The 21,425-nt window shown below is 45.5% G+C and overlaps 8 protein-coding genes across 8 annotated transcripts; 6 read left to right on the top strand and 2 right to left on the bottom strand.

Moving 5' to 3' along the window:
- Positions 1–24: 24 nt before the first annotated feature.
- Positions 25–4,643, top strand: EDB93DRAFT_1142993 (Frag1/DRAM/Sfk1 family-domain-containing protein). Its single transcript, XM_041449367.1, has 23 exons — positions 25–317; positions 376–434; positions 486–735; positions 788–805; positions 861–928; positions 985–1,082; positions 1,140–1,186; positions 1,238–1,440; positions 1,497–1,820; positions 1,871–1,933; positions 1,985–2,621; positions 2,675–2,968; positions 3,016–3,061; positions 3,113–3,138; positions 3,191–3,221; positions 3,275–3,334; positions 3,380–3,506; positions 3,575–3,694; positions 3,745–3,814; positions 3,862–4,048; positions 4,102–4,176; positions 4,232–4,544; positions 4,602–4,643. Exons 1-22 carry the CDS (start codon positions 106–108, stop codon positions 4,268–4,270), a joined length of 3,054 nt encoding a protein of 1,017 aa, XP_041308058.1. The 5' UTR covers positions 25–105; the 3' UTR covers positions 4,271–4,544; positions 4,602–4,643.
- A 577-nt stretch (positions 4,644–5,220) lies between these two features.
- On the top strand, positions 5,221–5,884 carry EDB93DRAFT_1249936 (uncharacterized protein; the record flags this gene model as incomplete). Its single annotated transcript, XM_041452927.1, has 2 exons — positions 5,221–5,588; positions 5,659–5,884. 2 exons carry the CDS (start codon positions 5,221–5,223, stop codon positions 5,882–5,884), a joined length of 594 nt encoding a protein of 197 aa, XP_041308057.1.
- A 2,257-nt stretch (positions 5,885–8,141) lies between these two features.
- EDB93DRAFT_352027 (uncharacterized protein) lies at positions 8,142–9,474 on the top strand. The gene is made up of 4 exons (XM_041456158.1): positions 8,142–8,512; positions 8,567–8,609; positions 8,660–8,799; positions 8,862–9,474. Exons 1-4 carry the CDS (start codon positions 8,250–8,252, stop codon positions 9,256–9,258), a joined length of 843 nt encoding a protein of 280 aa, XP_041308056.1. The 5' UTR covers positions 8,142–8,249; the 3' UTR covers positions 9,259–9,474.
- A 566-nt stretch (positions 9,475–10,040) lies between these two features.
- Positions 10,041–12,606, bottom strand: EDB93DRAFT_352134 (nitrogen permease regulator of amino acid transport activity 3-domain-containing protein). The gene is made up of 6 exons (XM_041456159.1): positions 11,711–12,606; positions 11,241–11,658; positions 11,037–11,192; positions 10,306–10,980; positions 10,150–10,255; positions 10,041–10,101 (listed from the first exon to the last, which is right to left on the bottom strand). Exons 1-6 carry the CDS (start codon positions 12,564–12,566, stop codon positions 10,075–10,077), a joined length of 2,238 nt encoding a protein of 745 aa, XP_041308055.1. The 5' UTR covers positions 12,567–12,606; the 3' UTR covers positions 10,041–10,074.
- A 214-nt stretch (positions 12,607–12,820) lies between these two features.
- EDB93DRAFT_1142985 (uncharacterized protein) lies at positions 12,821–13,751 on the top strand. Its single transcript, XM_041449366.1, has 3 exons — positions 12,821–13,147; positions 13,200–13,302; positions 13,361–13,751. The coding sequence occupies exons 1-3, from the start codon at positions 12,932–12,934 to the stop codon at positions 13,483–13,485; spliced, it is 444 nt and encodes a 147-aa protein (XP_041308054.1). The 5' UTR covers positions 12,821–12,931; the 3' UTR covers positions 13,486–13,751.
- Position 13,752: 1 nt separating this feature from the next.
- EDB93DRAFT_1336998 (uncharacterized protein) lies at positions 13,753–14,876 on the bottom strand. Its single transcript, XM_041455349.1, has 2 exons — positions 14,616–14,876; positions 13,753–14,553 (listed from the first exon to the last, which is right to left on the bottom strand). The coding sequence occupies exons 1-2, from the start codon at positions 14,652–14,654 to the stop codon at positions 13,810–13,812; spliced, it is 783 nt and encodes a 260-aa protein (XP_041308053.1). The 5' UTR covers positions 14,655–14,876; the 3' UTR covers positions 13,753–13,809.
- A 1,254-nt stretch (positions 14,877–16,130) lies between these two features.
- EDB93DRAFT_1278922 (uncharacterized protein) lies at positions 16,131–17,301 on the top strand (the record flags this gene model as incomplete). Its single annotated transcript, XM_041454427.1, has 3 exons — positions 16,131–16,919; positions 16,956–17,189; positions 17,215–17,301. Exons 1-3 carry the CDS (start codon positions 16,434–16,436, stop codon positions 17,299–17,301), a joined length of 807 nt encoding a protein of 268 aa, XP_041308052.1. The 5' UTR covers positions 16,131–16,433.
- Positions 17,302–19,671: 2,370 nt separating this feature from the next.
- Positions 19,672–20,332, top strand: EDB93DRAFT_1084680 (uncharacterized protein; the record flags this gene model as incomplete). Its single annotated transcript, XM_041445850.1, has 2 exons — positions 19,672–20,155; positions 20,205–20,332. The coding sequence occupies 2 exons, from the start codon at positions 19,672–19,674 to the stop codon at positions 20,330–20,332; spliced, it is 612 nt and encodes a 203-aa protein (XP_041308051.1).
- Between the last annotated feature and the right edge of the window lie 1,093 nt (positions 20,333–21,425).

Raw genomic sequence — 21,425 nt, 5'->3', positions numbered from 1 at the left:
AAGTCATGTGACTGACTTGAAATTCGAATAGTTGGTATACTTTATAGGCGCGGAACACGTTTCGTTCTTCAGGCAGTCACTACGACGTTGAAACTAACACAGACCATGGCAGGTCGCAAGCAGCCGCCTACTAGCACACCTGTCAGAGCTCAACGACTTGTTATAAGTGCGTCCCATATTGTTGCGACGCATACATACCTCGCGCTCGCCGCATTCGGTCTTGCCTTGTTTCTCGGCTGCGCGCTGCATTACAAAAAAATCGTGAAGAACGGGGTTGCCGGATACCCTGACGAATGGTTTCCGTCGGTCTCAGCCACGTATGCACATTCAAGTTCTGTTGCCTCGAAAATTGAACCCGATATGCTTGTACCACAGTATCGGTGACTGGTACCCTGAGCGTAATATTTTTCAGATCCTCATCGCTTTGACATCTGGTCAGTTAGCTGCCTTTGCTTGCAAGACTCGTTTATGATGATTAAATACAGGTCCACGCTTCGCCCTTGTATCTTTGCAGTATTTCCTCAGGCGTTCGCCAAGCACCAGTTTGCCAGGTTTCTTGTTCACTATGGGTATCATTCGGACATTGTTGTGTGGTGGTTGGGTATATATCACCTCCAACGATGACCATGACGTGCATGATGTTCTCATGATCACGTATATCCTGTGCAATGTGCCGTGGATGTGGGGAGGCGTTCTATGTACTCCAATTGGGCATGTAAAGGCGCGTCGGCGACGGTGAGGGTTATCTTAGGATACTTGCATGCATGTGCTGACCAATGGTCTACAGCCGATATGTTGCCACAGGGTTAGTGAGAATATTACACCTCCTAGCATACATGCAGCTTATTCGCCGGGAATAGGTTCTTCATATCAATCATACCCATGATTTATTTCTTCGTTCAGCATAAGATATACCGCATTCCTGGAGGTTGTGTAGTTGATTTTTTTTACAGCAGCTAGGGCTGACAATTATGACTAATCTAGCATATACCCGTTATTCATGTTTCGAGTGGTCCTTGATCTTGCTCGATATTCTGTTTGACTCGATCACAGAGCTTGACTTCAGGGCCTCTAATCTGCAGGTACATATGAACAGGCACATCCCATATGCTTGGTACTAACTTGTCATTTTCCCTCAGATTGTACTTGGTCTTTCGTTGGATGCCAGCGTTGGGTGTAATGATATGTATAATCAAGTACACCACATTGTATGACCACCACCTGACGTACTACATAGATCGCATTCCGCGCCATTTCAAGCGTCAAATAGTGCGACTGAAATCAAATTAGAAGGGTCAGCCGCGTCATCAGAGACTGAGCAAACAGTCAGCCATGCATCAGGAACTGTACATCAGACATTTTTCCAGAAAACTCAGGCTGCACATACGCTCTCTCGAGATGCACGAGCAGTCATAAGTTTCATCTCAGATGTGTATTTGTGTATGTGGTGTAGTTGAACAGATTGCAGAGTCATACCAAATTTACCACCTTTGCAGCTTACTTGTTTTGGTCCATCTTCACATCCCTCATCACTACGCTGTTCTACTTCTCGGTCTGGCAACTTGCACTTTCGGGCTCCGAGTTATCTTTACTCGTTTTGCTCTCCCCTGTGCTTTTGGGTATCAGTCCGCTGCGCACTTGGGCGCTTACGCGCAGTGGTCAGGTCACATTAAGGGCGGTGGCGATTCTGACAGGCTTGGGGTCTTATGCTTTGAGGAGTCCCATGCAAAGGTTATTTGCAGTCAACTTTGCGAATGTGGTGCTTTTGATAGGGCAGACCGTGGACTGGTCAGCTGGGAAGGATGGGTATCAGGGTTTTCGTGAGTGTCATTCGCGTAGTATAATAGTGGTGGCGACTAACATGGCCTAGTCCTTGGCCTAGGACTTGTATCACTTTCTCTAGCAAAACACGCGAATCACTCAACAAATCCTGGTATGTTGTTTCAAATTTGGTATACTTTCAGTTCCTCTGACCACTTCAAAGTATGGCCGATGCTCAATGAGGAGTCTGGAGGATACAATAAGACAGGACTTTTTCTAGCACTTTGCGCGCTATACGAACTTGGCACCCGCCCGCCCGCCTCTGCAGAAGAAAAGCAAATAAGTGGTTTGAAAGATAACAGCAAGGTTACATCACACGGATGGCTTGCAGGCTCCATTGCGCTCGGCAGCATGATCTTCACTCTCCATTGCTTCTTCATAGACCCCAGTACTATCATTGCGTGGTCCTGGACAGGATACAAAAACGGTCAACCCAAAGGCCCTCTGCCACATCTTCACGGCTCTCTCACTTTGATTGCACAGGCTATAGGTCTCGCATTGCCTACAGTCCTTCCTGCATGCTGGTTTACCAATCCATTATGGTTCAGCTACGGTTGCGCAAGCGCATTCGTAATGTACCGCTTCAGAGATTGGATGGGCTTCGTTGGCGGGCTGAACATGGCGGTGTTTGTTATGTCGTTGCTCCCTACTATCATTCGACAATCTGCCCAGCCCAATAAAGCTGGGAGGACATATTTTACAGCATTCTTTGTTACAATTCTGTTCTACCTTGCTGATGTGTGGACAGTCGCCTACGCATTCGTGCCAGGGGGTGTGTACTTACGTGAGCGCTCGGATTTGTAAGTTCTTTGCGATCAAGTCTGTCTTTGTCGCTGAAATATTTAACCACAAGGGTCCTCATCGCACAATTCGTCGCAACGTCATTGGTATTTGCATGGCCATCAAGTAAAAGGACTGCAGCCAATACCATAGTTCATATTCCGAGCTCAGCGAGCTTCCTTGTTCGTCATCTCCTTACACTTTTCTCGTTGTCCGCTGTCCTTGTAACATTATACCGCTGGACTCCTGTTGGACCAAGACCTTATAAATCAGGCACGGGGATAATCAATGCTGGAATATGGACAGTGCATTTCGGTATTGACAATGTCGGACACGACAGCCAGAGACTGATCCGAGATATTATAAGGTGAGGCAATTTAATCAAGGTTCTTTGCTGCTGACGTTGATATCAAGAGATATGGAACTTGACGTGGTTGGCCTTCTGGAGACTGATCTACATGTAAGTTTACGATACCAGTCAACGAACTGCTATTGTGTTAATTAGTTGTAGCGGACGGTGTATGGAAATCGTGACTTGTGAGTGTGCTGTATCCTCTGGAGGAGCTCTTGGTTCATCCTCTTATATCAGGACGCGAGTCGCTCTCCAAGACCTTGGATACGTGAGTTTTTCTTCAGTGTAGTCATGCAGGGAAATGACCACACCCAACTTGAGTATGTCGATTTGGGCCCAGGACCTAACATGCACACGTGGGGTGCTGCTCTGCTTTCGAAGGTCAGCGTGAGATGACTCTTTTCAAATCATGCTTACTCTCCTTAGTTCCCTATTGTTCACTCGAAGCACCACCTCCTACCCTCACCTCACGGCGAGCTTGCGCCAGCAATCGAAGCTGTGCTTGATGTATATGGGATAGAGGTAACTGTGGTCGTATCACATAACGGGCAAGGTATATTCGGCAGTTTCTTTCTTTCTTTCTTAGTCAATTGTTTATACATGTTAACGTCTTTCATGTAGAGCAAGACCCGCTCGACCGGGAATTGCAGAGCAAGGAGCTTGCACGCATCATGGCGAAGTCCTACCCTCGCCCCGTTATTTTCCTTGGATACGTAGTCACAAAACCACACGCCAGTCGACGTGTGTGGCTTCCAAGTCTTTTGTTAATTTAGTCCTGATGAATCCTACAGCGGCACCCTACGAGATTTTGGTGCACGATGGTATCGTACATGACATCGACCCGCAGGACTGGGATCGTTGGTAGGTGTTTTTTCAGTATACGCCAGCAGATGATAAATAAAATGCAGGTGCGAGTATATTTTTTATAGGGGGCTTTACCGGACTGCGTATGCTCGTATCTCGCGAGGGATCGTTACCGATACAGAGCTACAGATCGGACAATTTGTCATTCCCCGACATGGCTTCCAGCTTGTGAACCAGACACTCGAAGACCGAATGCTAAGGGCATGGAAGGAGGATCTTTCGGAGGATCATGTCCGGCCTAAGTATTATCTCCTGGCTGCTTTGTGTTGCTGACTAAGCGACAGTGGTTTCCAATAAAATACTATGGCAACGACGATGAGGGAGGTATAAACGGGCATTTTTATCATGTGTTTAACACTGTGAGGCTTTAGCCCGTTGCAGGCACGGATCTGACATACTAATGGTCTGTGACAGCCGCTATATTATAAATTACCTGAGGGTGCGCAGGTTTAGGGATGTACCAGTCTGGACCAGAAGTTAATGGGAAGGGTATGGAATCGTAGTAGGGTGGCTCGGCTATGGCTGGTTCGCATCAGGAAAAAGTGGGGCTGCGGGGTAGATCCACATAGCCTATGTAGTTGGATAGCTACCCCCCACTCTCAAACACGCCTGGGTTTCCCAATAAGTAAGCCTTGTTAGGCTGTACAATCATATGTCTGAGACACCCATGCTTCTTTGGCTCAACAACCACATTCCCAACACCAGCATAAATGATGTCCTAAATAATGTAGGTACTTAGGGCATTTGATTGTCCCATTGCTTACAACATATATCTCCCCACCAGCAATGTCTGTGGCCCCTCCTGCTGTTAGTAAGTTCCACCCTATCTATACACATTCTTGTGCACTCTTTGTCACAGCGCTACACAGTGAACGACACCTGATGCCCATCCCTCCCACCAATACATGGCCTGCCTTGGCCACTGCACAGCAAAAAATTGGCAAAATCAAGGCAAATCAGTTCCAGCATCCAGCACAATGTTGTCTGGCTTGGATCTTACTCCCAACATGTGTATTCAGGTGTCTCAAACTTGGCGAAATTTTGAAAATATCAGTATTTACTTCCAGGAACTTGGTATGTCTCTGTTCCCTCTGTAATATCAGGTATCTGATAATCCAAAATGAAGTCTCAAACTTGTCAAAATTTCAAATATATCAGTATTTACTTCCAGGAACTTGGTATGTCTCTGTTCCCTCTGCAATGTCAGGCATCTGATCATCCAAAATAAGTCTCAAACTCATCAAAATTTCAAATATATCAGTATTTAACTCCAGGTACATGGTATGTCTCTGTTCCCTCTGCAATATCAGGCATCTGATCATCCAAAATGACTGAACTAGGTACAAAATGGCTGATAATATAATATTTGCACTTACTCGTCTTCCCCTTGTTAACCTGAACCTATGCCACCCACTATTCTCTCAGATGATGAGGGTGAAACTTGTATTGCTGTACATCTAGTCCGCAAATACAAACCTACTGCTGTGTCCCTTGATTCAGTGGAACCAGCAACTCTTTCCTTCCAGAAGAAGGCTGTCAACAACTTTTGTATTGCTGAGGCTGCACAATGCACCAAACAATTAGAATGTACTGAACCATCATCTGTGGCAGGCCCTTCTCAGGATCCAACTTCTGCCACATCTAAGACTGCCACGCTGCCAACTTCACATGTCCCCAACCAGATGAAAAGAGTACATGCTGACTTAGAGGAGATTTTTGAGAATGACAACAATGACATGGAGATGTGGGAAAGTGCATATATTAATTTAAAGTGTGAGTGCTACAATCTACAGTACTACTGAACATTCTTACTAATTTAAACCATCACCCAAAAAAAAAAGTATTGAGGGCCAGGAGGATGTTGACATTGATGGTATCCCCATTGGTGTTGATGTCCAATCAATTGTTGATGCTTTTGCAACTGAAGGTGTCAATGAGTTCATGGGCTCTGTGATGAATATTGATGACCAGGACCTTGTGAGTAAGATGGAGGGGTTTGCTATCCAGGGGATGAAAGGTAGGGATCATTTTTTCAAAGACTTGCTTTCCACTGACTGCATCTATTAGGCACTGTGAGGAACCACCAAATATGCACATCAGATATTCGGAGTGCAATCTGCCAGGAAATCAACAAGACACTTTGTAAGTACTCTGCATTTGAACAGTTTTTTTATGTTACTGATGACAACAATTTTTCTAGAGGCAATCACACATGATCTGAAAGCACGGATGCACTGGGCACACTACTGGTGGAATATTTATTTTTATTTTTATAATCCAATTTCTGTCCATTGGGGTAAAATACCCTATGTTGGACAGTACTAACTAGTCTACAGGGCCCCTGCCCTATCTACATCTCTGAATTCGCGAATGCCCTGACGTGAGGATGTCCTCCGCCAGTCCACTGTTTCCACTGGCTGTTTTAGACGCGCAATTCATCAAAAGTCATAGGCAAACCGGAATGTGCAGATAAGAAACGAGTCAAAGAACAGAAACAGGAAGTGAAACAATCAGGGGCACGATCGTGCAACTACGGAGCTAAGTATAGGTACAATGTGTGACTGCGCACCAAGTCATAGATCAAGAAAGGAAACAGGGCAAAGGAGATGCAGGGTGCATCATATCATAGGTTACTGTCCAGATGGTAAGGGCAAAGGGGACTGTCCACAGGATCAGTCATCAGGTGAAATGGAGCATGGGTATGCTTCATTAGAGAAAGGGTCCGGCCAGATGTACTGGCTCTGCTGAAGCGACAGGTAGAGAGCAAAGGGAAATGCAAGGATGATGAGGATAACAAGAGCAAGGTTGGGGTAAGGGTGTGATGCAAGGGCTGAGACGAGGAGAATAAGGAGAAAAATGGTAGGGGCCCAAGCATCTAGATGTTCTTGTAACAGTCACCGCAGGAAGACATATAAGAGTGCCCAAACTGTCATAAGTGATGACAAGTCAGACATCCCAAGTGATACAGCCTCCCACAAGCATACACCTGCTGGCAGTATAAACAATGCCTGATCCCATATCTCCCACTGTCCCAAGTCTATTCACCCTCAAGCTTAGATCATCTACTTCTCCCACTGTCCTGAGTCCATTTGTCCCCGAGCTCAGGTCATCCACTTCTCCCACTGTCACAAGTCCATTCACCCCCAAGCTCACATCATCCACTCCTCCAGCTGTACCAAGTCCACTCCCAAACTTTTTGTCGATGGCCAGTTTTAGACCATTCTTCAATGGCAATATGTTTGACATGGACTTCTTGCCTGCAAATAGTCCTGGTGCTGGTACATCTGTTGACATGAGGTCCAAATTCAATTTTGATGGTATCTCAGGTATAATAGACTTCATAAACTTTGAATAGACTTTAGTTACCTTGCTTGTCAAATATGGGCTATGTTCTTTCTGTTGGTCAATCAAATAAAGCGGCAATGAATTTAATTAGATTGATATCAAGTAAGAAAAAAACACATTAATTGTATGTTGACTCATTGTACAAAGAAGGGCAACCAATGAGAATGAATGAAATCCAAGAGATCCTCAGAAGTCTTGCTTGACAGGAGTAAAACAGATTGAGAGAGCACTATTGACAACATTGGGGGAAGCAGGAAGGAAGAGGCAGCTGAGAAGGCTGAGATGGGGCCCCAGGACAATGAGGAGGATGGGAGGGCACTGACAATGCTATGGGGAAATGTGCACTGGCACCTTTGCCAAGCCCAGGACAATGAGGACGGGAGGGCACTGGCAATGATGGTGAGCAAGAGCAAGGGGTGTGAGAACCCCACTACAGGGAAATGCACACCTTTGCCAAAAGTGCACAGGTGGGATTTGCTGCCAAAGGTGTTGTTGCCGAGCTGCCTACTGTAGAATACCTTAAGGTATTAGATGATTTAGTACATGATTTAATGCTGGCAGTGTTGAGGATTATTGCAACTGAGCCAAATAATACTGAACCATACATGTGATTGCTCAGCATAGGAAGGCTTACCTATTGGGAAGGTCACTGAGGTGGATTTCGACACTAACACACTGACTGTGACATGTGACCATCAAATTCTATAGTATTCCAATTTTTCACTGCAAAACATTATTCATGCTGTTGATAAATATTTTTCAACTGGTTAATAACTATTAGTTGAAAAGTGTTTAAAACACCTGTTAATAAATGGTCTGCGACGATCAGTTTATAAACAGCTGTTGAAAAGTCGTGACGATTCTGAGCCGCCGGCTCAGGCTTTTCAACACCTCAAGCCGGGCCTTGGGCCCGGCCCGGCTCGGCCTAATCAGGCTTTGACCTGCCCATGGCCTGAAGCCGGGCCGTGCACATCACTAACCATAATCCGTGACTTGTCCTCTGACTTCGCTAAGACAAATCAAGTAACAACAGTAAGCACACTTTGGACCAATTTTTCCCCTCTCTTTCCATCTGGATTCACTGGAAATGAAGATTGCTATCACCGGATGCAATGGGGGTGTAGGGAGATGTGTCGTGCTCTGGGTGCTGAAGGAAGGGCACACTGTTGTTGGTGCAGACTGTGTCATTGCAGAAGATACCGACTTCTACAACAATCCTGCCTTTTCTTTCCACCCAGTGGACCTGAAGGACTTTGATGCGACTTTGAAGGTTTTCATGGGTTGTGATGCAATCATCCAGTTAGCAGCTTTTGCGCAACCGATGGACTACAAAACCAAGGTGCACAACGAGTAAGAGTTTCCCTCAGTCACAGTATTTCAAGTTCTTGAAGGTGGATTGTGCAGAAATGTTGTGATCACTTGGAATGTCCTGCGTGCAGCTGCTGAGGTGACTCAGAGAACATCTTGCTGATAGTATATGGACTAAATGCCTTGCAGTTAGGAATAAATCGTGTCGCACTGGCGTCCTCAGTCAATGTCTTGCGTGGGGTGTTCAGCACAGAGCCCACCTTTCAATATTTTCCGATCGACGAGAATCACCCATGCGAGCCTGACGAACCTTATGGACTTTCTAAATTGTGATTAATTCAAGTTTGTCTCATCAAATAAATAATAACAGAACCTGACTAAATCCTGCTAGAATTGCTGAGATACAAGCAGATACGATCGTCCGAAGATACCCATGCATGCGAATTGCAAGCATTCGAATCCACTGCTTTGTTCCTACTCGTGCGCGTGCCTGTAGACAGGATCACTTCCGCTTCCGAGGTGACCTTTGGGGCTACGTCCAAATGGACTCAGCAGCAGACGCCTTCCTGCGTGCAGTGACGGTGAAAGTGGATCGTTGGACAGGGCACGAGACATTTTTTATTGTTGCACCCCAGCTGGCCGCCGATGAGGACTGGTTAGAACTGAAGGAGAAGTACTTCCCCAATGTAACAGTCAAACCTGGCTGGACCGAGAGTGGCACGAAAGGATTCTTTGACTGTCGTAAAGCTGAGCACTTGCTTGGCTGGGTCCACACGGACTATGCATGAACATGTAGGAATACAGCGGTTCTATGTCATTTGTATTGATAACATGCGAGACTTGCACATTCCAAGCGGCACAGGATGAGTACCTGGGCCCTCAAACCCCGTTCTCGACTATCGTTTCTTTTGTGCTGCCACAATGCACGGGTACTGGCCGCCTTATTCTTTGTCGTGGAGTTCGACGCCTTCTCACGATCAGCTAGTTGTTCTATTCGATCCAACAAATGGACAATGTCCTCGATCCCCTGGGTTTGCGCAAGAATACGAACTTATGGGAGTGGCTGCACTAGAGATTCCGAGAAAAGATCCACAGTGAGCTTCACACCCACCACACAAGTATTCAGAGTCTCGATGTACGACACAAGGGTATTGTAAGTAGCACACGCAGGCAGTTGGGCCATGAGCACGACACGAACATCCGAGTTGTACTAGTAAGTATTATAATAGGATTCTATCGTCGGGCCAGAGTTGCACAAACCTCATACTCATAGCATATACCACAATGCATTATGAAACTCTAGAGCATGTATGATTGGTCAACCCATAGTATTGTGATTCTTTTTGCATCTCTCATCATTCAAAGAAGGGACGAACATATTGGTGGGTCTGGTTCATCTAATGCAGTCATGGCGATGGCGAATATATATACTGCGGCCAAAACGGTGTTTTGCGAGTTAGGAATCCTGATAAATTCAAGCGTCTTTGTCTTCCTTTCACATGTCATAATCTGTCCTGCGCCTCGAGCAGAAACTTGAGTGATGTTACTGTATTCAGAGTACATGAGTGACACTGAGAGTCCCGAAGCAAGTGCGCATAATATAGTCACGCAGGATGCAAGAAAGTTTGTAGCTATGCATACGCATCAATATGGGGCATTCGAGAAAATACGGAACGTACATATTCTTCGTAATGATGCAGCACCTCTCGAAGCTGTTTGCGTGATATCTCTGCTGTGTACAGGATCTCGTCGTCCGTTCGCTTACCGTCAAAGTACTGATTAATCCTGATAGTATATTAAAAGAATGCCAGTAAACAAGCAGATCGAGAACTGACAGTGCAAATCGTCTCGCGATATATTCATCCTTCCCGTCCGACATAGCTGCTAACCACTTTCGCTCCAACGGGCTCGCTGTTCCCGGATCGCTGATCATCGAAGGTTCAAGGGTATCCTCAGATGATCCCCAACCAACATTCTCCTCTCCTGAATCTTCCTCAGATATTTCGTCAAAGACATCTTCAGCATCCTCAAGCAGGATTGACCCTGGTACATCATTGGGCTTGTTCTGCCCTGAGTCCACAGACCGTCTCGGGTGTTGCCTAGCAGCTTTGGGTGAAAGCGATAACCATGGTGTGTTTACTCGTGGATGCTCGTGTGCATCACCCACGCCATAATCGCCCCTGCGGCTGCTTCTCCGGTGCCCGTGAAGATGGTAACTCGCCCGTCGCTCCAGCTTCCGTTCATGTGCTTGTCTGACGTGAATTTTGAGCTCAGTAGTGGTAATTACGCGCACGTGCAGATGCAGTGTGATAAGGAGATCGCGTTTCAGCATCCAAAGCACGACTTCGTGATACAGAGATATGAGATCCTTGGACTGCACGACCGTTGCAAAAAAGTGGTTATCTGCCTGCTTGGAATTAGAATTGGAGATCGTAGCCATGAGCGTAGGGAGGGGTGAGATAGACGGCTGTGGGAAATCACGTTTGAATTCAGCAGCAAGAGTGGCAAGCCTGAATTCAAATTAATTAATTAATTGCAAGACAGAGGAGCTATATTATACACTAACGGTTTATCAAAATTAGGAGCAATCGAAAATATGGTCTTCAATCCATTGTGGACTGTGTCAACAATCTTGGCGCGTCGGTGGTGGACTAACCAGCGAACAGTTGGATATACCTGGGATTGCAGGTCCCAGTCAAGCAAACTCGCCATATCTGCCAGTCTGAAAACGTTGTCAAATTGCATATCTATGATACAAAAATAGACCCACGATAATGTGATAGAAGCGGTCTCAAGAAACTTAATCAGGCCCTCCGCTAAGCTTCTCTCTTCAGCGTGCACGTGGGACCCTCTCAAGTTCACGTACGGATCCAGTTCCTGGTCGGTATCAAGGAGAAGCAAACTCTTCCAAGGCACAAGAGCTGGCAGGCACCACCCAAAACTGAGCTCGCGGCCCCATAGTTGAGAATCATTTTGATTCCCGAAACGACCGACGAATTCAAGTTCAGACTCCCCTTCGCTGTGCAATAAGTGGTCCAAATAAGGGGGGAGCTGCAGTTCGAGGGGAAGATCGTTGAGAGTTATGTGGGCCATGCTAGATGACTTTATAGCATCATAGAGATTTTTCATCGCAGTAGCGATGGATGACACTCGTTGTGCATGCGATGCGAAGTTAGAGAAACGCTCTCCTAGGTATGCATGTCAGCGACATGTACTGCTCAAGTGCTGGGCGCGACCAACCTTTTGCCATATACTCGGTTTCAAGCGAACCGATCGCATCGCATTCCAATTCCACAAAGTTTGACAGGACCTGTTCTTGGAAGAGCACAGCAGTGACAGTGAATGCAATTTGCTCGTAGATTGTGTCGAAATATCTTGCAACATTCCCAGAGGCTGATGATGACGGGTCTGGTAAATCGAACACAAAGACAAGATGAAACATGTGCAGCCACGAGCTTTTGGGCGTCGCGGTAGAGTGTAAGTCTCCACCAAGAGCGACTTCAGAGGTATCTTTGTCTGACAGATTGGATTCCCGATGTCGAGACCCGCGACCTCGTGAGCCGGGTTTGTATCTCTCTGGCTTGAAGCGCCACATGCCATCAGGTTCCGCGCAGACAGGGTGCCCAGCGAAGACGAGGTTATCAATGACAAGTTCAAATTTCTGGTGGCACAGGTGTCTCTGCGGACATAGCATGCCAGCCAGGAATTGGGCAGTGTAGTCGAACAAACGCTGATACTCATTCGCAATGGGGTCAATTTCCCGTCGTTCCTCGTTGCAAGGAGAACCACGGCCTGACGCTGGGATAGTAAGGCGGGAGAAAGACATGGACCTGTCGCGACTCTCAGTGGGTCTCCTCCATGCATACTCATCTATATCATCTACAGTACCCTCCACATGCGTTTTTGTTAAGTCATTTGAATTATCTGAGTAATGTGATGCACGCCAAGGGTTGTCTAACTCAAGACCATCAACAGGCGGACGCGGACGGGAGAGTCTGGGTCGAGTATTTTCCACGGATGCTGGCCATCGATACACAACGTTTGGCCCCTTTGCTGACGAGGTTACCAGCAAAATTGCTAGAAGAGTTTCAGCCATGCGACAAAAAGATTATGAAGCCCTTATATTGCAAGGCTTGCTTTCAGCCTGGAAGTAACGGACTTAAGACCGAGCGAAGTTCCGGCCATTGCCACACGGCCCGACGCTTCCTTTCCAGGTCTATCCAAAATTTATAATCGATAAGTGTTGCTCCCAATCACCAGCACTCAACTGAGCACCATCTTATACCGCGCTCTTCCGCTTTTCGTGCTCGCTATACCGTATCTAGCGACAAGGACAAACTTAGCCCAGAGAGTAACTGTTAGTTATGCCGAAGGTGCGTAAATCACCATATCTTTTCACAAGCATTCAAGCTGATCATCCATCTCAGAATAAAGGAAAGGTCACATCTTGTCCTATATCTAATGTTATCTAGTGCTGAACGCCTTTTTCTTCAGGGTGGAAAGAACCGCAGACGTGGAAAGAACGAAAATGACGACGACAAGCGTGAATTAGTCTTTCGTGAAGATGGACAAGAATACGCACAAGTAACAAAGATGCTTGGTAATGGTCGTCTCGAGGCAATGTGCTTCGATGGGGAGAAGAGGCTAGCCCACATTCGTGGTAAGATGCGAAAGAAGGTCAATATTTGACCTGCACATTATGAGCGCTCGTTTGAAGCCACTGTTTTAGGTGTGGATTAACCAGGGAGACATTGTACTCCTTTCTCTGCGGGACTTCCAGGATGACAAGGCCGATGTTATTGTTAAGTATACGGCGGATGAGGCGAGAAATTGTACGTAACATAATTCTTTTCATTGCATACACATAAAAAATTCATTCGATTACCACAGTAAAGGCCTATGGCGAGCTGCCAGAGAACGCGAAAATCAACGAGACAGACACCTTCCCCGAGGAGGATGGGGAGTGTACTTTCGAATTTGGTGATGAAGGGGAGGTCGATATCGACGATATTTAATCCCATCCCTGTATCAACCATGTATCATTCTTGCTTGTAAGTGGGTGCCTATTTTGTATCGCCGGTATTGACTGGGCCGTATCTTCAGTGTATTCTGTATTGGCCATTTCAACGCATCTTGTACATTGTACTCCTGCGGACATGAATTGATTAGACGCAATTTCAGGCACTGGCAGCGTGTATCAATCCGGATGTAGTCACTTCATAGTTCAAACTCATAACTTGTATTGATTCTCCTGATTGAAGCCAGCGCTGTATCCCTACCATGACGTGAACGCAGGTGATGAGTCTACACGGAATCGGATATCAATCACGGACACAAGGTCAACGCATCATTTGCAGAGTCTGCAAATCAGGTACACATCCCTTTTCTTTCATAAAATATTCTATGATATCCCGCGCATTGAGTTTCACGGCAACCTTGAGCATTTCGGGTGTTATTTGTGCTCGATCCTCCAATTTTGGTCTCTTCCCTTTCTGCTTCGATGCCCCTTGACCATGTTCCTGGCAATCCACTCTTTCCACAAGCAGTCGCACAAGAAAAAGATCCTTACGATATATAGCGACAAGGATCGGCATGTTGTTTTTGCAGCGAGGGGAAGCGCCATGATCAAGGAGAAAGCGAACTAGAGGCAGGAAGCCCACTTGGACAGCTTTTGTGAGGGCATAGCCATCATGTGAGTTGACGTCTGGGGGGTGAATTTGTGGACAAGTGAATAGATATTTTAGGAAGGGGAGTGGATGGTCATGATCTGTCCACAAAGGCAGCTTTGCGCGGGATTTTGGCGTGAGCGAACGAAAGAGGCGTCTTGGAAGTTCCGGTATCCAGGTTAAAGGTAAAATATCGCTTGCCATTCGAAACAATAACTCTAATATGTCCACTGTGCAAATTGGGTACCGCAATAGTTTCGAGAGAATCAACTCATCCTTAATTTGAGCGGCCTCAACAGACGCGATGAGAAATTGGGCGCGATAGGAGGGTGGAGACGCTCTGAATATTCTGTAGAGCGTCTTGCATGTCAGAGGGAAAGAGGGAGATACAGAGAAGATTTGTATCTCGTAGAGAAGCTGATGAATAAAATATATTTAAGTATCGAATAGTATCGGTGAAGAGTGAGATATCTACGAACCTCGACCGGAAGAGTGTTTATTGAGACACCCTTGGTCATCGCCAGGATGCGAGAAGGTCAGGAAGAAAACAGAGGTGGTGTTCTGCGTTAGCCGAGGCACGAGGCTAACACAGAATTGAGTCTACGCTTGACACACCGGCGGTTTGGGAGTTTTTCACTATGCGAGATTGGTTTCAGAATGTTAGTGATAAAGTTGATGTTTTTACTATACATTCCCGCTACGTCAGTAGTGGGTTTTGCCGGTGTCATGCTCGAAAAAACCTCATCGACCAATTTTTGGCAGAAAAATGCGTTCCAGTCGCAAAATGTCGTTTTATTTACACGGTCATGTGACATTCTTTCTAAGTGTCCGCTCACATTGATCTTGCTTAGTTGTCGACTACTATGTCTTCTATTTATCACGAAGTCTTTGGATCTTTTGCAGATGTTCCTGCTGTTATCCGTGTCAACGGTGCGAGTCCTGATTCCACCGTGTCCTTATCTTTTTTGCACAATTGCAATGTGCCACGTTCTATTATTAACCATAATGGCGTGGCTGTGGAATCGACTTCTGGTCCGGTGTGCGTCCCTACTGTCGACGGATGGTATAATTCTCGACAAACGTTTCGCTCCGTCTATCTGAAAGGGTGCGACGTTGAGCTTGGTCTTGATTGGCTCGCATTAGTACATGCGAGGTTTGATGGATCTCGATTCCTTCGGCCTTCGGAGACAGATCTATTGCAGCTTTCTGGCGGTCATATTTGGAATTCTCAACCTAGAAGTATGTGTGCTCGTCCGTATCATTTTCGTATGGCTGAATGATCATTTATAGATGATTTATCATCTTCTGCTATCCAAGTGGAATCATCTTTAGCTACCCAAGTGGGTTCATCGTCTGCTACCCAAGCGGGTTTGCCTTCGTTATCTTCATCATGTAATAATTTTTTTGATGGTTATGAAACATTATGCAGACCTGATCTGAGTGCATTGGCTATTGCCCATGGGCTTTTGGTAGATGAACATCTGTCTGTTGAAGATCTTCGGGAGATTATTTCTCATCACGTTGGCACGGGTCTTTGTTCTTCTTCTTTATCAGAAACATTTGAAGGGTGCAATTCACTCCGTCGACAATTAAATTTGCATTGTAAGGACGAAGGAGAGGTACTTGCAGGAGCAATCGCATTCTTGACAGCGATATTGACCAATACCAAACGACGTCCTTTAGAACGATTATTGAAAGCAAATGGAATTGATTTCGAGCCGGGATCAAAAACAGGACGACTACGCCGTACATTGAAAAAGCACATCAAATCACTGCAAAAAGCAAAGTCAAAATCATCTAAGCAATATGATTCTGAAATCCGTCGTCATCAGCTTCGTTCTGACTGGCCTCAGACTCCTTCTTCACAGCTGAAGCGTTACTTGATACAAATGTTTAAGAAAGAGACCTCATCGGAAAAACTAGCTACATTTACTTGTGCATGCTGTGCAGAGAGTGTTTTGCGTTCTGATTGTGTGATCACATCTTTGGATGATTTCGAACTGTCTCTTTTACATAGACCTGATCGACAAAATGATCCAATGTCAAATGATTATTTTGACATAGACTGTCCTCTTCCTCCATTGCCGTTTTCCGAGTTAGATGGTCCACTGCATGACTTGATGCTCGATTCCAGTGGGGTGAGACAATCCACTGATGGTGAATTCCAATTATCATTATGCGGTGTATGTCACAAAAATCTCAAGAAGGGAAAATGACCAGCACTTAGTCTAGCAAATCGTACTTTTTTAGGCGACATCCCTGATGAATTGAAGGACTTGACAGTCGTCGAGGAAGCAATGATTGCTCGTTGTCGTGCGAAATGCTGGATTATTCAGTTGAAGGAAGAAAATCAGGATTTACAACTTTCTAGCAACCAACGTGGAATGAAAGGTCATATAATTATCTATCCTCAGCGCCCAGAAGGAATTGCAAAGATCTTACCTCCGCCTGTATCAGACATTATTACTCCAATATGTGTCATTTTTGTAGGATCGTGTCCTTCGACTCGTGAATGGCTTGAAGAAAAGGCGAAACCTTTGATAGCTCAGAGAGAAAAAGTTCGTGCTGCATTAGTTTGGCTGAAAAAACACAATCAGCTTTACAAAGATGTCATTATCGATTTCGATGTTTTGAACTCTATGGAAGAGAAAACACTGATGCCTTTTCATGTTGATCATGTCCTTCCTAATGATGCGCGTGATTCTTTAACATCAAAGTATGATGCGACCGAGGCAGTGCAGTTAGATGACAAAGTTTTGGAGCATACTAGTAATGATCAATCAGTGCAGGCTGCTGAGCTAGAAGTTAATTTTGAAAAGGTTGTAGTCACTGATGTTGATGGAAATGCATCTGCAAACGAATTGCATGCTGCGGCAGTTCGTCATATTAAGAACAAGGGCGGTGGATATGTCCAGATCCCTCATGGTCCTGAACCTGTCAATGAGTTCTTTGATCCAGACCTATTTCCGATGATTTATCCTACATTGTTTCCATACGGACTGGGAGGATTTGAAGATCACTTACGCTCCAAACCGTTGTCGATCAAAAGGCATGTTAAACATCTTTTCAATCTTGCAGATCGTCGTTTTCAACAACATTACTCGTTTCTGTTCACAGCATTTAACATTTTACAGCGCCGAAAGATTCTATTACATACATCTTTGAAGGTGAAGCATGATTCCTTTCCAACTGTAGCTACTAATCTTGCCGCTGTTTTGCCTATACCTGAGAGTTCAAAGTCAATGCACGAAGCATGTAAGACTTGTGAACTCTGCACTATGGGCAAGTCTATGTAAACAAATATAAACAATTCCTAGTATGGTATGTGTCCTCAAAGTGTCCTCAAAGTCCTCGAAGTTATCTACTAATATAGTAATGTCCTTGAAGTGTCCTTCAAGTCTTCAAAGTCTTAGAAGTCTTCGACCTATCTAGTGTGAAGTCACCACACAACTAACACTCCCCCCTGACTGAACACATCTCTAATCTCTAACAACTCCCCCCTCATCTGTGTAGTCCCATCATCCTGCAAAATAGTTCCACCTTGGGTCGACTCAAAGACTTTGTCAAGATGTCGGCTGGCTGATCAGCTTGGGCACAAAGATAGGCGCAATTATCTCTTTGTGAACAACGTCTCTGAGCCAATACCAACTAAGATCCAGTTGCTTCATCCTCCCGTGGTGTTCTGGGTGTTTGGCAACAGATATGGCGCTCTGGTTGTCTATTCCAAGTATGGATGGTGCAGTGGTGGAGAATCCCATCTCCTGCAGCAAGTTTCGCATCCATCGGATCTCCTTGCCTGCTGAGACTGCAGAGATGTACTCTGCTTCAGTAGTAGATAGCGCAACAATGCTTTGTAGCTTAGAAGACCACGAGACGACTCCAGAGCCAATCTTCACCAAGTATCCACCAGTGGAGCGCCCTGTGTCCTTGCATCCACCATGATCAGCATCAGAATAGGTTGAGAACAGTTCGGTGCTTGATGGATCAGGCGCATAAGTGATCTTGTAGTCGGCAGTCCCTCTGAGATAGTGAAGCAGGTGCTTGACAGCTTGCCAGTGAGCTAATCCTGGATTCGAGTTGAATCTGGCAAGATAACCAACAGTGTGGGCAATGTCTGGTTGAGTTGTTGTTGCCAAGTACATCAGGGCGCCTACTGCAGCTAGGTATGGGACGATCTTCATGAGCTGGACCTCTTCAGGCGTCTGGGGACTCTGGGAGCGACCGAGTTGAAGGTTGGGCTGCATGGGAGTGGATATGGGCTTGCAATCAGCCATGCCAAAATGCTCAAGGATGTCTAGACAGTACTGCTGCTGAGATATGGTGATGGAGTGCTTAGACCAGTTTCTGTCTATCTTACAGCTGATTGCAATATTATGTGGAAACGCACAAGTTGAATTTGCGTCTCGGAAACACCCGAAGTAAGACCCCATAAGCACAGTCTGAGCACACTGCAAGTGATCCGCAGTCAGTATACAGTGCCGCCTAGACCAGTGATGGCTTCACCTTCCGCATCCCCTGAGCCAGAAATACCTCGGTTTGAAACTGTTTTTGTTGTAAATCTTGACACATATACAAAGAACTCGACAGAAAACAATGGAAAAACCAAAGTCAAGGAGGTGAAGTCTACCAAGGTCAAAGAAGTTGTTTTTCATGTCTCCGCACCCAATTACCTTGAATTCCTCACAACTATGCTTGCAAAGCACGACAAATCACTTTATAAGGTTACCGAGAAGAAAAGGTACACTTTTAAATACCTTCCTGGTGCTTCTCGCAGGTATGTCGGTCCTTAGATCATCTGACTCATGCCACGGCAACGATGGGATATCACTTACTCAGGTGATCAATTATAGCCGCACGGAAGCCATGGATGTCGACAACAAGAATGATTATGCCGAGATGGCAAAGAAGATCATTTCCGAGAAACTCAAAAAGATCAAGATTTTCATTGACATGAAGAATGTCGAGAAACTGCCTGTTTCTACCCATGAGGCAAGCCTCAAAAACTTTGTAATACCTCAACTAACAAAGAAATAGAGTTCTTTAGGAAATGCTGCTACCAATGAGAGTGGAGAATCTGAGGATGAGGAAACTGTGCTTGTTGTTGAGGTATTTCGACTGCAAAGACAGATCTCGTGATTTCGGCTGTTTAATGATGCTTCTTGTAGACTGGTGCTTCAGAGCTCAAGTGTGAAATTGCTCGTTATCAACGACTCATTATCAAGAAGTGGGGTAATGACTATGACAACTCGATTATGTACATTCACGCGAGTGGTATGGAGATTCCTTGTACCCCAGCCATGGTGAAAGACTGGGCTCATGCAATGGTAATTGATTTGTAGCGACTTTATGTGTCTCTAGTTGAACCTCGTGTTTTCTCAGTATGATGGTGAAGCCACGACTTCGATGTCACCAAATATCCCATCATTCGATCCTGCGAAACGCGAGCCTGCGCTGCACCCAATGTGCCGCACTGCATCAGCCACATCTATGGCACCTCCCGCTGTAAATGCCAATGACATTAGCTCACTCACTTCAATGCTTCTGTTGCAGACAGTTCAAGATCTTGCCCGTAACCAAGACCACGCTACAATTCCTTCAACACCTATAGTCCGTGCTTCTGTGCTTACTCAGTCACCTGCCATATTGACACCATCGAAACTTACTCGCTTCCTGGAGTATGCTGAGCAGGAACTCGGTGTTAGCCAGGCAATGATGTATGAATCATCATTGCGTAGTATTGGAGCTGGTCCAGACATCCTTGTCGAGATTGCTGACCAAGAACTCGCTCGCATTGGGCTCACCCCAGGTGACATCATTCGTTTGAAAAAAGGAAGCGTCACTTGGTGGAATGGCCCTCTTGCGAAGAATGAGCTAATGGACAGTACAAAATGTAAATGTAGTGATACTATCAATTCCGAGATTCCTGAGGACCGGAGATACCAGTATGAAAAAAGATACCATGATGGAGGACGAGCACGCATCAATGGGAGTAGAATGAGAATCGAAGAGCGGCCACCTGGTGAGTTTGATGGTATGATTGTCATGCAATCTGGACTCACGAGATTTAGGGGAGTGTCCTGATCTTGATTATGATCTTTATTACTTTTGCGGCAACAGACGAGAGTGGGTTCCCTTTCCACCAGGGTATACATTTGATGCAGAAGGTAGTCGCGAAGATGAAGATCCATTCAGGTAGAAATACATCAGAAATATTTAGGCAATATAACCAGAAGCACGGAAATACCCTTCTGCTTTATCAGGTGTAATGTTTTGGCATGCTTGTACAATAACAGTCAAGGACTTATCGAGAAAATGACGACGTAAGTAAGACTTGAAGAAGAAAAAGCCTGCTCAATGGGGTTATAGTCTGATGAGTACGGAGGTAGAAACACGAGTTTACACATAGCCTCATCCTCTACAACACGTCGGACTTCTTCGCTGTGGTGGATACGACAATTGTCCAATACGAGAACACTACAAGGACCAGGGTAGGGGTTGGTCAAGGGCAGCTATTCATAAATCAATCAGCGAGAATCACGAAATTATTACAAGTCATACCACATGTTCTTGTAAGAACTGCATGAATCTCTCGCTTGTCACGAAACATTTCCTCTGGATACACCTGGTATGAATTAGCCAAAACTGATACTGATCTGTAAACAAAGTAAACCTTGTTCCAATTTTCGAGTGTCCAAATTTACGAATCAATGTCCTTTCATCTTTTGCAGCTTCATCACCAAACATCAACATTTCAGGGTCTGGCACAATCTCGGCAATATTGTTCATAAATATAGCACGTTGTTCCTCATCTCGTTCAAGAGCAAGAGCCAAGATATTCTTGTGGCTGTAATGTAGCCTGTGCAAGGTGCGGAACAGTGTGTGTACAGATACAAAAACACCACGGCGAGCCCGCAACTCGTGTTGTAGTTCATCAAGGTACATAGTGGGATTTCGACGAAGGATAGTAGTGAGAAAGGCAATATCGTCTATACTGAGGTTGCGACGGCGGCCACGAAGCCCATGGTTTGCATGTTGAGATGAGGTGCCAGTCAATTTGATGGTTTTGTAGACAAGAGTCTTCTTGATACCAAGTAAATGGCAAATTCGTGTGACGGAATACCCACGTCGGTGCAAAACAGGTATGCGAGCCTTTAGATGTGGTGAAACTGTGTGTGGCGGCATGGTGAGTGCGTCGTTGAATGAGATGCAGTAAGCCAAACACTTACAGGGTCTTACTTCGGGTGTTTCCGAGATGCAAATTCAACTTGTGCGTTTCCGCATAATATTGC

This window comes from Suillus bovinus, assembly GCF_016758785.1.
Source record: "Suillus bovinus strain UH-Sbo-P2 chromosome Unknown EDB93scaffold_24, whole genome shotgun sequence".
NCBI classification, from domain to species: Eukaryota; Fungi; Basidiomycota; class Agaricomycetes; order Boletales; family Suillaceae; genus Suillus; species Suillus bovinus.
The sequence above is the reverse complement of the archived record's forward strand: the minus strand, read 5'-3'. Positions and strand labels throughout refer to the sequence as shown.

Bases quoted from the DNA above. Each gene is read 5' to 3' on its own strand.
- EDB93DRAFT_1142993 (XM_041449367.1), top strand. From the start codon at position 106: ATGGCAGGTCGCAAGCAGCCGCCTACTAGCACACCTGTCAGAGCTCAA. The intron at 3,139-3,190 runs GTGAGTGTGCTG...CTCTTATATCAG, and splicing joins GTGTATGGAAATCGTGACTT to GACGCGAGTCGCTCTCCAAG. The intron at 3,222-3,274 runs GTGAGTTTTTCT...ACCCAACTTGAG, and splicing joins CTCTCCAAGACCTTGGATAC to TATGTCGATTTGGGCCCAGG.
- EDB93DRAFT_352134 (XM_041456159.1), bottom strand. From the start codon at position 12,566: ATGGCTGAAACTCTTCTAGCAATTTTGCTGGTAACCTCGTCAGCAAAG. The intron at 10,981-11,036 runs GTTAGTGTATAA...ATTTGAATTCAG, and splicing joins GCTCCTAATTTTGATAAACC to GCTTGCCACTCTTGCTGCTG. The intron at 10,102-10,149 runs GTACGTTCCGTA...GCGTATGCATAG, and splicing joins TGCATCATTACGAAGAATAT to CTACAAACTTTCTTGCATCC.
- EDB93DRAFT_1336998 (XM_041455349.1), bottom strand. From the start codon at position 14,654: ATGACCAAGGGTGTCTCAATAAACACTCTTCCGGTCGAG. The intron at 14,554-14,615 runs GTTCGTAGATAT...TTTATTCATCAG, and splicing joins TAAACACTCTTCCGGTCGAG to CTTCTCTACGAGATACAAAT.
- EDB93DRAFT_352027 (XM_041456158.1), top strand. From the start codon at position 8,250: ATGAAGATTGCTATCACCGGATGCAATGGGGGTGTAGGGAGATGTGTC. The intron at 8,513-8,566 runs GTAAGAGTTTCC...TGGATTGTGCAG, and splicing joins AAAACCAAGGTGCACAACGA to AAATGTTGTGATCACTTGGA. The intron at 8,800-8,861 runs GTGATTAATTCA...AAATCCTGCTAG, and splicing joins CCTTATGGACTTTCTAAATT to AATTGCTGAGATACAAGCAG.
- EDB93DRAFT_1142985 (XM_041449366.1), top strand. From the start codon at position 12,932: ATGTTATCTAGTGCTGAACGCCTTTTTCTTCAGGGTGGAAAGAACCGC. The intron at 13,148-13,199 runs GTCAATATTTGA...CCACTGTTTTAG, and splicing joins GTGGTAAGATGCGAAAGAAG to GTGTGGATTAACCAGGGAGA. The intron at 13,303-13,360 runs GTACGTAACATA...CGATTACCACAG, and splicing joins GGCGGATGAGGCGAGAAATT to TAAAGGCCTATGGCGAGCTG.